The following is a 13,957-nucleotide window of genomic DNA, read 5'->3' as shown; positions in this document are numbered from 1 at the left end:
CAGTCTTCGTTTCAACGCCATTAGATTACCCCCCACCCCCCCACCCCTTCGCCTCAGGACGGGAAACGGGGCGAGGAGGAGCGGCGGGGAAGAAAGGTTCGGGTCCACGGAGAGACCCCGCCACTGACGTTTTTGACTTCGGGCGAGCTGGGGCGAAGCAGGGCGCTGCCCAAAAGCGACTAGGATAAGCCGGCAGCTCCTCCTTTCGGCCGTCCTCTCCGGACCCCAGTCTCCTCCCCATCCATGCGCCTTTCAAAATGGCTGGTAAGCGCTGGGGGGGGGGGAGGTGAGGGAGGGGGGGGGCGACCTGCTTACCTGGGTGTCTCTCCTCCCCCTCCCCACCTCACTGCTCTCTTTCGCCAGCTTTTTAAATGCGGTGGTCTGCTGCTTGGGGGGTGGGTGGGTTCAGAGGCTGTTTGAAGATGGCGGTGCCTGGTTGCCTGTTTCATGTGCTGCTCTTGAGGCTTTCATTTATTTGTCTGTTTTATGCCTGACCCCCACCCCACCCCTCACCCATTCCCTCCCCAGTCTTGGGCAACAACAGCTGCACAACACCCTCCCTCCCCCCCCGGTGTCTTCTCTCTCTTTCTTACTCTTGTTTTCATTTGTAGGGATCCCTTTGTATTTTGTGGATTTGCAGGATGACTTAGATGATTGTGAGTAACTTGTTTTCAATTTTTCTTAAAACACACACACACACACACAAACAAAGGAAAGGAAAATGGCAGTGAAATCGTGGTGGTGGTGGTGGTGGTTGTGGCTTTCTCAAAGAAGCTCTGACTTGGCTTGTTAAAATTTCCTCCCAGAGAAGAAGAGGTGGAAGAGGATTACAGTATAAAGATTAGGATGTCGATCCTTCTTCCTCTCTCTCTTCGGCTTAGGAGAGTTGCTATTTGTAGAAAAAGCTACCTGTTAAAAGTTGTAGCTTTTGAATGATACCGGAGGCTTTTTTGATTTGTGTAGCTTGACTGCTCCAGTTTGAAATCCATAACTGTCAGTGTCATTGGCTGAATGGAGCAGCCGAGCTTTTTGAAGCTGGCCCCCAGCGAGCAGCTATATGGAGTTACAGTTCTTATGAATCTTAGCCTCTTGGAAATTGTTGGGGATTGTAAGCACAGATATCTGAAAAGCCATCTTTTGCAGTTTTTGTGAGATCTGAATACAGATACTGATATATTTAAGTAATTTATGATACTGATATATGTTTTAGTTTCCTTGAAATAGATAAACAACATAAAGCAGTGCAAATCCCTATAGTATGTAGTTTTACAGTGGAGAGGTGACAGAAAGGTTTTGGGTCAACAGAAAAATACTAAAAGGATACTGGTATGCTTGAATCTACCTCTTCATGTTTACATGCTTGTTTCTGTTTTGCTTTCTGTGACTGATTGGCAAAAACAGTGGTTGCAGCATCGATTAAGTTTAAAGAATAAGTTGCAGCAAGTAATTGTGAATTGAAGGTGCTGGCATTAAAATGCAGCCCTGGTAGATTTGTACTGAGTTTGCTTTTGTAACCTTTGTTGATTTTTGTGAACATATAGCATTATAAAGTAAAATAAGGAAATTTTAAGATAAAACATCACTGCCAGCCCTCCAAGGTTGGACTGGCTTTCTTTCTCTCTCTCTTTCTCACACACAAACACAAACACACACACACACACACACACACACAGAGGTCCCTCACACACACACATACCCACCCTCCAAGGCAGCCACATCCTTTCACAAACCTGCTTTCCAGCTCCATTCTCCACTGTGCATGCAGGGCAAGAAGTCTGTGGGACTACGGTAAAAAAATACCATAGTTTAGATCTTCCAACTTCCCATGAAATAAAATAAAATCTCACGAAGTTGGAAGGTCTCAACTATTTTTTCCCCCCACAGAACCTGTTCCTACCTGTAGTCCCAGAGAACCATGTAGGAAAATGGGGGGGGGGATTTTCCTGTGCAATTCTGCACAGGGAAGGAGGAGGTTTGCTCCTAAACTACGGCAGAGCATTGCACTGGGAGGCCTCCACGGGTAATACCGGTATTGAATTGCACAACTTCCTCCAGTGAGAGGGGTGCAGGCAGGGGGTTCGGCGGCCATGGAAGATGGGGTTTTGGGATGCAAAGGAGGAGGGGGTGATCTCCCATTCCCGCCTGCTGCAGGGCTGCCATGGAGCTCATGCAGGGCAGCGTGACTACTGGCGAAGGGGCCCTGGCAGGCTGGCGGTTGGGGAGGTGTTCAGACATCTGGGCCAAGTTGCCCGGCCCTCGCTGGCTCAGCTGATCTGCGGGCCACAGTTAAGGGGATAAGTCTCCATGAGGTGAATGGAAAAGGGAAGGGCTGCCTCCTGTGCTGGCCACACCCACCCCTTCACTAGGGCATATTTTTGGGGTAGGGCTTATATTAGGCCCACCTAAAAAATAAGGCTAGGCTTATTTTCGGGGTAGGTCGTATTTTTGGGGAAACACAATACATCGATGTGTGTGTGTGTACACCCATACCCATACATGCAGATGCATATACATATGCTACACACACACAGATCATTTAGAATATATAGCAGAAAAAGTCTTGGGAGTTAAATTTTACATTGTAAATTAAAAGCTTAATTGTCAAGTTTTTATATTGTAAGCATGACTTAGACTTTATTTTCAGATCATATTTGTCTAATACACTTCATCTTAATAAGTATTCCTTTATGAGAAAATGTGTACATTCTTTAAGGCAGAGTTCTCAAAGGATGTGTTTCATCTCTAGATCATGAGACAGGAAATGGGGGGGGTGGTCACTAGTGAGTGCTGTCTTTGCTTCTTTACAATAAGAGTAGACTTATTGTATTAGGTTGATGCTAAGGAATGGGACAGTTCCAGGTTCTGTACTGTGTTTGCCTTTCAAAAGCAGAGTCATACCTGAAGATGTGAGATTTCCATGGAAAGCTCTGACCCTCAGATGTGATTCTCGTTTTCAAGATGACATGGAGTGGAAGGGAAATAAGGTGCAATTATCTCATTGTGGGTATGCTTGAAGACAAGGCAACCCTAGTTCCCAATATTTTGCAAATAAGCAGTTTAAGAGAACCTAATTTAAAGCAATAGAGCATTGTGCACATATACAATGCACACAGTTGCATGCATATATGCATGTAAATTCATATGTAAACAGTGTGGGAAAGGTATCACCAGGTATTTAATTTTTATTCTTTTACAGTTTGATCTCATAATTACTCTCTCAAATTTCTATTAATAGCAGTAGCACTTAGATTTACATACCGCTTCACAGTGCTTTACAGCCCTCTCTAAGTGGTTTTACAGAGTCAGGATATTGCCCCCAACAATCGGGGTCCTCATTTTACCCACCTCAGAAGGATGGAAGGCTGAGTCAACCTTGAGCCTGGTGAGATTTGAACTGCCAAATTGCAATCAGCCGCACTCAGCAGAAATAGCTTGCAATATTGCATTCTAACCACTGGACCACCACAGCTCTTCCTGTTTCATTTGTAACAGCAAGTTTGCAACAAAACAAACTGCTCATTTTTGCTGATTTAAAGAAAATGTTGTGACTTGAAGAATATAAATTCTTGGATCCTGTTTATTTTGATAGTAACTAATAGGCTGTAATTACAGGATTCAGGTTAAAATGCTAACCTAAGCTTAAAATCCATGGGTTTTCTTCTGTATTTATGACCCTGCCACATGGCTAAATAGCTGTATTTAGTTGTGACCCCAAGGCTGTCACAGATCATAATTGTCAGTTGGAGTTGAACTGCTCAACTTGCAGATTCATTTTCTTTTTAGACTTCAAGAAAGCTGTATTCATTGTTTCATAAAGAAAGAAAGAGTCTATAGATAGGAATAAACATTTAAAAATTCCAGTTTAGTAGATATTAGGTTAGCAGGCTATACCGGTAGTCCTTGCTCACTGGTTGTAATTGGGACTGGGAATTCCATCACTAGGTGACACAGTCATAAAGTGCAATGTCACATGACTACATGTGCTTAAGATGACAGTACCAGCTGGTATTGTTAGGTGAATCCTGAGTGGTTGTACTCTTTTGTGGTCATAAATCACCATTTGCAACCTCCTGTTGGCTTCCCTATTGACTTTACCTGAGGGTGGAGAGACAAGTGTGGCTTTTGCTGGGGATTCCCTCTCCCACCTCCCTGAGGCGCCTGGTCCTTCTTACCTCCCCACTCAGAGACTGAAATCCTTTGACAAGCAGCTCTTTCACCCAACATCCAGACCGAAGTGGGAGTTCTCTTCGCAAATATCATCATTTGCAAATCTTACTGCATTGAATTTGTGGCTGAGCATATTGAAATAGTGATTGCATAGTCACAGTGTGCTTGGCAACAGATCATAAATGCGAAAGGGTTGCCAAGCACCCAAATTATGACTATCGCATGACTATGAACATGTGTGCAATCTTTATGATGGCCAGAAGTAAAGCATCCTTTCTGAGTCCGTCATTAATTCAAAGCATCATTAAGTGAATGGTATTAAGTCAAGGATTATATAGTAGCTTGCCCTCCTAGTGCTCGTGGGGATGTAGTTTTCTCTTGGTAGTACCTTGTTTATTGCTAATAATAATACTGCTGGAGAGGATATGTTCTGATGTTCCCTCACCCCTTAACTTTTTGTTGTCTCTTGAATGATGTGTAATGTGGTTTATTTCTATGTATCTATTAGTGACTGATTTGTCTGAATGCCAAACTTCTGGGAAATATTTAACTTTTTGGGATTTGGCATAGTCTAGAAGGCTCACAGTTTTCTGGCTGAAAATATGATTGAGTGTATCCATGTATTGGGAAATTAAGGCGTTTTCATTATGTCTTCTGACTGCTAGCTGGTGTTCATGCATGTGCTGTGCTAGTTTTCTGCCTGTTTCCCTATATAGTGGCTGTTGCATTCTTTACACTGTATGTTTAGATGACACTTATTTTTTATTTTTGGATTACTGGGCTTTTCGGTTTACTTATTATGATTTAGCATATGATGAGAACATGACTTGATTTGTATGCTATGGTGATGCCATGTTTCTATAATAGTCTGTTGGTTATTTTTGGTGTATGGTAATGTCATCCTTTTCATTGTGTTGGTTGTACTGTAGTGGGTTGAGTGGTCAAGTCCTTTTTGATAAAATTGCATGGCTATTCATGTTGTTGGAAGATGTTATATAAGCTGTTTCCTTTTTCTGGTGTTCCTGCAGTGTGTTTGTGTTCTTTTGAATAGTATTCTTACACAGCTGTTCTCGTGGGAGGTTGGGTTGTTACTTTAGTGATGGACCAATTGGTTAGTATGGCTTGTTCTTTGTAGATAAATTGTGTTTCTAATTTGCTGTTGTTTCCTCTAATGATGAGGACATCCAGAAAAGGAAGTGGTGTTGTTTTCTTCCCATGTGAATGTTATTCCTTTAATGATGTTGAATGCTTCATGAGTCTTTTCTAGTTTCTTTTTTTATTATGACAAAGGTGTCATTTGCATACAGGATCCATACTTTTGGTTGTATGTGTGGAAGTGCTATAGTTTTGAGACGCTGCATTATAGTCTCTGCTGTGAGTCTTGAGAGTGGGGATCCCATGAGAGTTTCTCTGATTGTTGGTATATCTGTCTATAAAACTGAAAGTAGGTGATAAGGCAGATTATGGTCCATAATTCTGAATACAGGTAGTCCCTGACTTACAACCACAAGTGAGGCCAAATTTCTGTTGCTGAGACATTTGTTAAGTGAGTTTGCCCCATTTTAAATCCTTTCTTGCTTAAATGAATCACTGCAATTGTTAAATTAGTAACCCAGTTGTTAAGTAAATCTGGCTTCTCCATTGACTTTGCTTGTTAGAAGGTTGCAAAAAGTAATCACACAACCCCAAGATACTGTAACTGTCATAAATATGAATGGGTTGCAAGCATTTGCATTTTGATCACATGATCATGGAGATGCTCTAACAGTCATATGTATGAAAAACAATCATAAGTCTCTTTTTTCAGTGCTCTTGAAACTTCCAATAGTCACAAAAGCCAAGCACTTATTTCTGGGTTCAAAAAAATATAAGAGTCTTATTTTTGGTGTATGTTGTATGGTGTATGGATATGGTCTATCTATGTTGCACCATACCCCTTGCACACCATCCTGGACCCGCACGTTGCCTCTCACACACACTCTAAATCGGTTTCTTTTCTTTTCCCCCAGTTAAGGAGAAGGAAGTAGACTTTCAAGTAACCTACTCAAATTTGGAGTTGTTTCATTCAGATAAATTTCCAGAGCTTTTTTGATACATGTAAATCTTATATTTTATTACTAATGTTCATGTAATATAACATTTATGTAATGTTATGCACAGTTTAGTTTGTCAGATTTTTTAAAAATTACCAATTTATCTTTTTGTTCAGGAGTCTTAAAGATCTTGAATTAAGTGACAAGGTGTTTAATAATCACTATATTATTACAACCTTCTGATTTGGAAGAACCATTGACCAGCTGTATGTTTGGAAGAGACACACAATGTTCCAACATTCTGTAGAATGTTCAATTCCCACAATGGAAGTTTTGCATAAATCAACTGACTACAGAGTTAACAATTGTGGTGTGCCAACAGAAAATGGCCATATTGTGTTTGCACATTTCAAAAAACTGCTTGACTGACAGTGCTTATTCTCAATCTGCAAAGAACCTCTCACATAGAAACAGTATTGATAAGCCTTAAGTAGTTTTGAAAGGGAAACAGAAAATGAAATATTGGGGATTATACAGGTAATACTTGTGTAAGGATCATTCAAAAAATTACAAAGGCACTGAATGAATGGTACTTACAAGTTAGCACACTTACGGTCACTAGATCAAAATTTGGGCACCTGGTAGCTGGCCTGCATGTCCTTCAACTCTCCCACCTGCGTATGCCCCCCCCCCATCTCTGCCCTTTTGGCCATCCTGCTGTCTACTGGCGTTGCCTATCCTTGCTGCCCCTCACTGATCTTTGCGCCACTGGCAACAGAAGGAAGACGATGGCAAAAGTCAGCGGAGGGAGAGTGGCATGGGCACACACAGATACTTTAGATGGGGGAGATGAAGAGATAAAGATGAGACAGGTGGAAGGGCAGAAGAAGTGTAAGTTCCTTGCTTAATGGCACAGTCCTCAATGACTACAATCACGATTACCAGAACTGTTATTGCTAAGTGACGCGGTTATATGATGTTTCACCTACCAACCATTTTGCTTGGGGATGGAAATTCCAATGCCAATTGAGGTTGTTAAGTGAGGTTGTGTAATTCATGCAGTTTTCTCCGCTTTCTTTTTAAAGCAAAAGTGGAGTCTAAAGTATCTGTTCAACAATGTTACAAATAATGTGTGCATATTCTTAGGTAAAGAATAAAGAATGTAAAGGGACGCGGTGGCTCAGGGGCTAGGACGTTGAGCTTGTCAATTGAAAGGTCTGCAGCTCAGTGGTTCGAATCCCTAATGCTGCCGTGTAACCGGGTGAGCTCCCGTTACTTGTACCAGCTTCTGCCAACCTAGCAGTTTTGAAAGCATGTAAAAATGCAAGTAGAAAAAACAGGGACCACCTTTGGTGGGAAGGGAACAGCGTTCCGTGCGCCTTTGGCGTTGAGTCATGCCGGCCACATGACCACGGAGACGTCTCCGGACATTGCTGGCTTTTCGGCTTTGAAACGAAGATGAGCACCGCTCCCTAGAGTCGGCAACAACTAACACGTATGTGAGAGGGGAACCTTTACCTTTTTATTCTTAGGTACTAAATTGTCTTAGAAGATTTTCTTTAATGTTACTTTTTAATGTAACTTTACTAATAACAAATCTTTCCACTCTGTGTCTTCCACCAAATGATTACTCTTCAATCACGATCTGAAATTTCTTAAATTGTTCTGGTTGTACTGTGCCACTTTCAATATTATATTAAGTTTCCTTGCATATAGTTGTATCTGGACTTCAGTCCCTGGATTAACTGGTTTATCATTTTTGTGATTACTTATGACAAAGTATATATGTTTTGGTCCCAATGATTATTTTAGTTCAGCTTTAAGGTGACAGTTGAGTAGTCAATTAATCTTGAGACAGCCATTGTAAACTGTCTTTGTTTTTGAAACAAAGGAAATACATTTAAACAAGTTACTCAAAGCCACCCTTTTGCAACTAACTGCTGCCCTTGCATATCACCTGACAAATTTAACTTCTTTTTAACCCTTTCTATTGAGGCATGGAAGTGAGCATACACTTACAGAAGCAAAATTTACCGTCTGATAAAGGAAATGCAACCACAGGTGCATTTGTAAATTAGATTGGTGTTGGATTCCCCCTCTCCCCTCCTTTCATGCTGACATGTCATTTTTCTTTCTTTTTAAAGTTGGGTTTGAAGACTATGGACCAGATTGTGAGAGCATGAGGATAACTGCTTTCCTGGACATTCCAGGGCAGGATAACTTAACTCCACTTGGACGTTTAGAAAAATATGCTTTTAGCGATAATATATTTAACAGGTAATCTAGAAAATAATTATTACTATTTTGTTGCATTTTTTAATAAAAAAATCATGAAACTGGGATAGGCAATTAATGCTGTTTGGATATTTTGAATAACTTGGTTTAGATCCTTTTAGCTATGCTTTCTGGAACTGATGAAAGTTGGCCCAAATATTTGAGGGATACAGGGTGTTTTGCTCTTTCACGGGCCAGCTTAAGTTTTAGATCATATCATGTATGCATTGTTTCAAATAAAGTATTAAAGTTTTGATGTTGCAAAATCTATGGGTTTAGAGATTTTTTGTCTATGTGGCGAGATGAAAATTCTAAAGAAGGGAATTGTATACAGGTATTCCTTGTTTAATGACCTAAATTGGCACTTGCAATTCTGTTGCTAAGTGGAAAATTATGTGACCACAACAGGCTTACGATCTCACTTTCTCTTCAGTTGTTAAAAAAAAAAGACTGAAACTGCAATTGTTAGGCAAAACATCATGATAGAGACATGATTTTACTTCTGCCTTCTCTATTAACTCAGCTTTTACCAAGCTAATTGCAAAGTGCACAAATGGCACTTGTGTCCCTGTGGGACAGTGTAATAGCACAAATGCAAGATTTATCACATATTTTTTTAGCATTTTTTGTAACTTCAAATGCTTGCTGAATGAGGAAGTTGGTAAATGAAGACTACCTGTATAACAAATGAACAACATGATATATTCTCTCTTCTCTGATAATAAACAGCAGTACCAGAACAAAATGGGAAAAATTGCTTTGACTTTACAACAATATTGCTATAACAATTAATAACTATGATAACAGAGTTGCAAAATTCTGCTTGTAATATAGCCATTTAATTGCTTTAATTATTAATCTTTTTGTCTAGGACTTACAGGTGCATGTTCAGTAATTTATATAGATATATCATTGTGCGCTGAAATGAATGGATTTTACTTTCCTTTGCATGCTGAAAGCAGAGAGAAAAATACTCAAAAAGCTGAAATTCATCAGTTACTTAACTTTTAGATGCTGTCTTGGCCTATCTCTCAGTTTAGAATTCCTTTAGGATTTTTAAAAGGAGACTTTGATTCCCAGTCAATATTGTTTTGTATGTTATCCTCTGCCAGCAATTCTCTGAGTCATTTGGAAAAGTGGATGAGTCCTACAGGAGAGTCCCCCTGTGTCGAACATCTGCAGTTGAATTAGACTATACTGTTGTTAGTTTGTTCACAAAACTGTAATTAGGAATTTATTTATTTATTTATTTATTTATTTATTATTTAAATTTATATACCGCCCTATCTCCCGAAGGACTCAGGGCGGTTTACAGGTATTTAAAAATAGATAAATACAGTCTAAAAACAATTAAAAAACTTATTCTAAAAGCCTAAATTAAAAATATGAAAATAAAACCCAATTTAAAACCCGTAAATTAAAATCTAGCTCAGTCCTGCGCAATTAAATAAGTATGTTTTAAGCTCATTCAAAATTAATATTTCAAACAATAACTACATGTGTATATTTGTTGCTCATGCAGACAAATAATTGCCAGGGGTTTACTTGATGTCTTTCGAGATTTCAATCATAATGAGGAAGATTTCTTGACAGTTATGTCAATAGTGGTCCGGCTATCTGAAGATACAGGTGACTCTTCTGGTCTTTATACTCTCATTAATTAAAAATGTGTTCTTTGTATTAGTGTATTTGAGTATAAACTTGTGCATATGAAATCTAGCTTATGACTATAATCACTGGCAGGGTTCTGCAGATTTTGAGAATCGAATGAAAAAGATTACAAATTAAATATTTTACCTGATTTTGCGGTGACAGTAATTATCAGCATCTCAAAAAGATCTCGTAAATTCCCAATGATAATTTGCATATCTGATTTCCAGTTTGTAGGCTGCAAAGGTGTTATGCCAAAATAAAATTTTAAACTCCTGAGATTTCCAGATGTTTCACTTTTTTGCTTGAAATTTGAAGAGATTTTGTTGTTCTCGTAGAGATTATGAGAAAGTGATAAATTATTAAAATTGTTTATACTTGTGGTGAAGGTGGAAATGATTTCTTCATATAATTATTACATTATTTTGTGTTCTATTTTTCTATTTTTATCAGTTTATAGTGCAATATAAGTTGCATTTAAACTGTTTTCAGTTTACTGCCCTTCAGATAAGATACTATATTTCTGGAGAAAGCATAAGAAAAAAACCCCAACCAATTGGACAGGAATAGCTCCTCTGTAAACAAAGGTTATGGTCTTTGCAGCTGTTTAGCTTAAAAAGTAGTTTTGTAAAGGACGGAATAGTTTAGAGAAATAATCATGCACTATGTGAAAAATATTGATAGAGACAATTCTCTCCCCCCCCCCCCCAGTTCTTCAGAGTCTTAGCATTGGAATCAGCTATTGAAACTAATGAAAATTCTGAACAATAGAAAACTTTTTACTTTTTTCTACTTTTTACACTATTACTAGTTTAACTGTAAAACTTGCAGCTAGCAGATATTGTGATGTCCATCAATTTATTAAATAGTATTAAAAAATGAGTAGAAAAATTCATTGAACGCTGTTTTTAATAGTTTGATGGCTACATGCTGCCTTTTTTTTTATTGGAGGCATCATGCTTAATGTCAGTGCCAAGGAGAAACCGTGAATGAAGGTTATTATTAGTTGGCTTCCTAACATCATCTCAGCTGCTAATGGGATATAAAATGTTGGCTTAATCCCAAAAGTGTCTTTTACATTTTTTTAAATTTTAATTTCTAGAACCTACTGTACGGACAGAATTAATGGAACAGATACCACCCATTGCCATTTTTCTACAGGAGAGTAGGCCAAACTTTCCTGCAGCATTTTCTGAATACCTTATGCCTATAGTGGTGAGATACCTCACAGATCCAAATAATCAGGTATTGTTTTCTGAATGGAATGTATTGTTCATTCAGTAGTGGTAATTTTTTCTTGTAATATTCAGTTACTATGTTTCCCCAAAAATAAGACATGCCCAATTGGGCTTTTCAGCGCATACGATAATATAAGCCACCCCTGCAAAATAAGCCCCCCCACCAACCACTTACACGCATGCACAGCCGGTCCCGCCATTTCCTCTGGTTGCTTGCCATGGAACCAAAATGAGTTGAGTAGGTGAGGCCCTCACCCTCCCTGTTCTTCGCACCGTCCGAGCAGCCCAACATGTCCCAACCCACCCCAATGGCAAGAGCAGCTTGGCTTTTTCCCTTCCCTGCTGTCTCTTTATCGAGAGGGGTGGCAGGTGGGGCGGTGAGGAAAGTGATGGAGTTTGAAAGGTAAGAACTGCATCCAGCTTCTCACCCGTCCCACCTGCCACCCCCAAATTGCATCTCTAAAGGGGGCAGGTGACTAAGCAAGGGAGCTCTGCCATGCCCAGCAAGGTGGGTGGAGAAGAGACGGCAAGGGGAGCCATGTCTCGCTCCACGTGTCTTGCTTCTCCCCTGCCACCCCTCTTGATAAAGAGACGGCAGGGAAGGGAAGCAGCCAGAGTCCTGTGGGGTGGGGTGAGACATTTTGGGCTGCGAGACGCACATCTTACTTTTCAAGCTATCTTGCTTTCCTCGCTTTTGTGTCCAGGGAAACACACTGTAAAAGAAGACCTTCTCGCGAGTTCGAGAAGTTTGATTGAACTCGCGAGAAGGCTTTCTTTTTACAGGGTGTTTCCCTGGACACAACAGCGAGAAATGCGATGGAAAAAATAAGACGCGTGTCCCGCTTCTCACCCGCCCTACCTGCCATCCCCAAATTGCATCCCTAAAGGGGGGCAGGTGGCTAAGTGAGGGGCAGGAGCCCTGTCATGCCCGACGAGGGGGGGGGGAGAAGAGATGGCAAGGGGAGCCACGTCTTGCTCCACACGTCTTGCTTTTCCCCTGCCCCACCTGCCACCCCTCTCGATAAAGAGATGGCATGGAAGGGAAGCAGCTGTTGCCATTGGGGTGGGACGGGACGTGATGGACCGCTCAGCTGGTGCAAAGAACAGGGAGGGGAGGCAACGGCAGTGACAGGACATCCAGTCCCATGTTCACCGCCTCCTTCACCCCCAAAAAATAAGACACCCCCCCCCCTGAGATAATAAGGCCAAGCCCTTATTTGGGGAGTCAAAAGAAAATAAGACCTTGTCTTATTTTTGGGGAAACATGGTAGGTACTTTGATTTTGCTTGATATGCAATGTGATTTGTGCTTATATGTTCACTTACCCTCCTGTGACATAGCTTTGAAGAGACATTAGTGTCTTTTCTTTCTATTCTAGATTAACCAGACCTTATAATACCTAAATTTATATGAACTGTGTTTAATTCTAATTATGTTTTATTTGAAGGAACCAACAGTTTATAACATAAGATTAAAAACATAAAGCCAATTCATACTTAAATAACATGAAGCACTAAATTAGTCATTTATTTCCAAAAGCCCATCCAGAACAGTTCCATTTTTAACAGTTGATGGAAAGTCAGTCTAATTTTGGGACACATCCCCAATGGGATCCAATGGGATGTGAGGGGACTGCAATAGAGAATCATTGCTTATGATCTCTGTACTCTTTCACCTCTGCTATGTGGGGGACCATTAAAAAACATTGGCAGAAGGTCTATATTTAAAGAATTGGGTGGACGAGGTCTTGAGGTTGTAAAGCTATAAGTACCACAATTGTGTTCTGAGAATTACCAGTTTAATAAAACCAAATTAGTATGTGATATCCAGAAATCCAGGATATGGATGAAACGTGTGCCCATAAAACCATACTTTCTCTCTTGTAAAAGCAATGCCATGACATATAATTTTGTGATAATGAGATTATAACAATGGAACTTAACTGTTCCTCAAGAAATGTAATCAATTTCATGTATGCTGGTCACAAAATATTCTTCCCTAATATATTATTATTATTTCTCTTTTGTACATTGTTAGGTTAGAAAAGCAAGCCAGGATTCACTGCTAATATTACTGGATCAACAACTTATTGCTCAACATGATATTGAAAATAAGGTGTGTCCAATTCTGTTGGAACTTTCTGCTCCAGAAAGTGATGATGAATACAAGGTGGAGGCAGTCAATGTAGGTATCTCATTTATTGTGATTGTTTTTTTCTGAATTGATAGTAGGGGGATTTAGGTAGCATTTTAATGTCCTTTATATAATTATATAAAACAATGTTATTAATTAAATTTCACCTTTGTTATTGGCATATTCAGCAGTTTTCCAAATGTTGACCTCTTTTTATGTCATTTGAACAGGAATGTGTTCAATTTATTTTGGTGTTTTACCCTCTCAGCAGAGATCTCATTCAAAATTTCATTCAACCTAATGAATAATTTTGTACCTCTTTAAAAATTGGACTTTGGAATGGTATCTGTTCCTAAAGCTTGAAATGAAAAGCTAATTTTTCTATACCAGACTTCGTAATTTTACAGCCAGCAGATCAGAATCCCCCAACCTTTATGGGTTGGTGGCCCACGGGGGAAGGAA

General features: G+C 39.8%; 1 protein-coding gene across 3 annotated transcripts in view; it reads left to right on the top strand.

Annotated features, from left to right (window-relative positions):
* Positions 1–73: 73 nt before the first annotated feature.
* Positions 74–13,957, top strand: part of LOC131195639 (serine/threonine-protein phosphatase 4 regulatory subunit 1-like) — a 37,352-nt gene continuing 23,468 nt past the window's right edge. Inside the window, exons 1-6 of one of the 3 annotated variants that reach the window (XM_058177716.1) lie at positions 74–264; positions 612–656; positions 8,345–8,477; positions 9,997–10,103; positions 11,227–11,369; positions 13,400–13,546. In XM_058177716.1, coding sequence (XP_058033699.1) covers positions 258–264; positions 612–656; positions 8,345–8,477; positions 9,997–10,103; positions 11,227–11,369; positions 13,400–13,546 — 582 coding nt within the window. In that variant the 5' untranslated portion in view covers positions 74–257. Of the gene's footprint in view, positions 265–611; positions 657–2,116; positions 7,696–8,344; positions 8,478–9,996; positions 10,104–11,226; positions 11,370–13,399; positions 13,547–13,957 lie in introns of those variants that run through there. The other 2 variants (XM_058177717.1, XM_058177718.1) reach the window with 2 other exon arrangements.

Source organism: Ahaetulla prasina, chromosome 3, assembly GCF_028640845.1.
Source record: "Ahaetulla prasina isolate Xishuangbanna chromosome 3, ASM2864084v1, whole genome shotgun sequence".
Taxonomy (NCBI): domain Eukaryota; kingdom Metazoa; phylum Chordata; class Lepidosauria; order Squamata; family Colubridae; genus Ahaetulla; species Ahaetulla prasina.
Note: the sequence above shows the minus strand (reverse complement) of the source record. Positions and strands in the feature narration are given on the sequence as shown.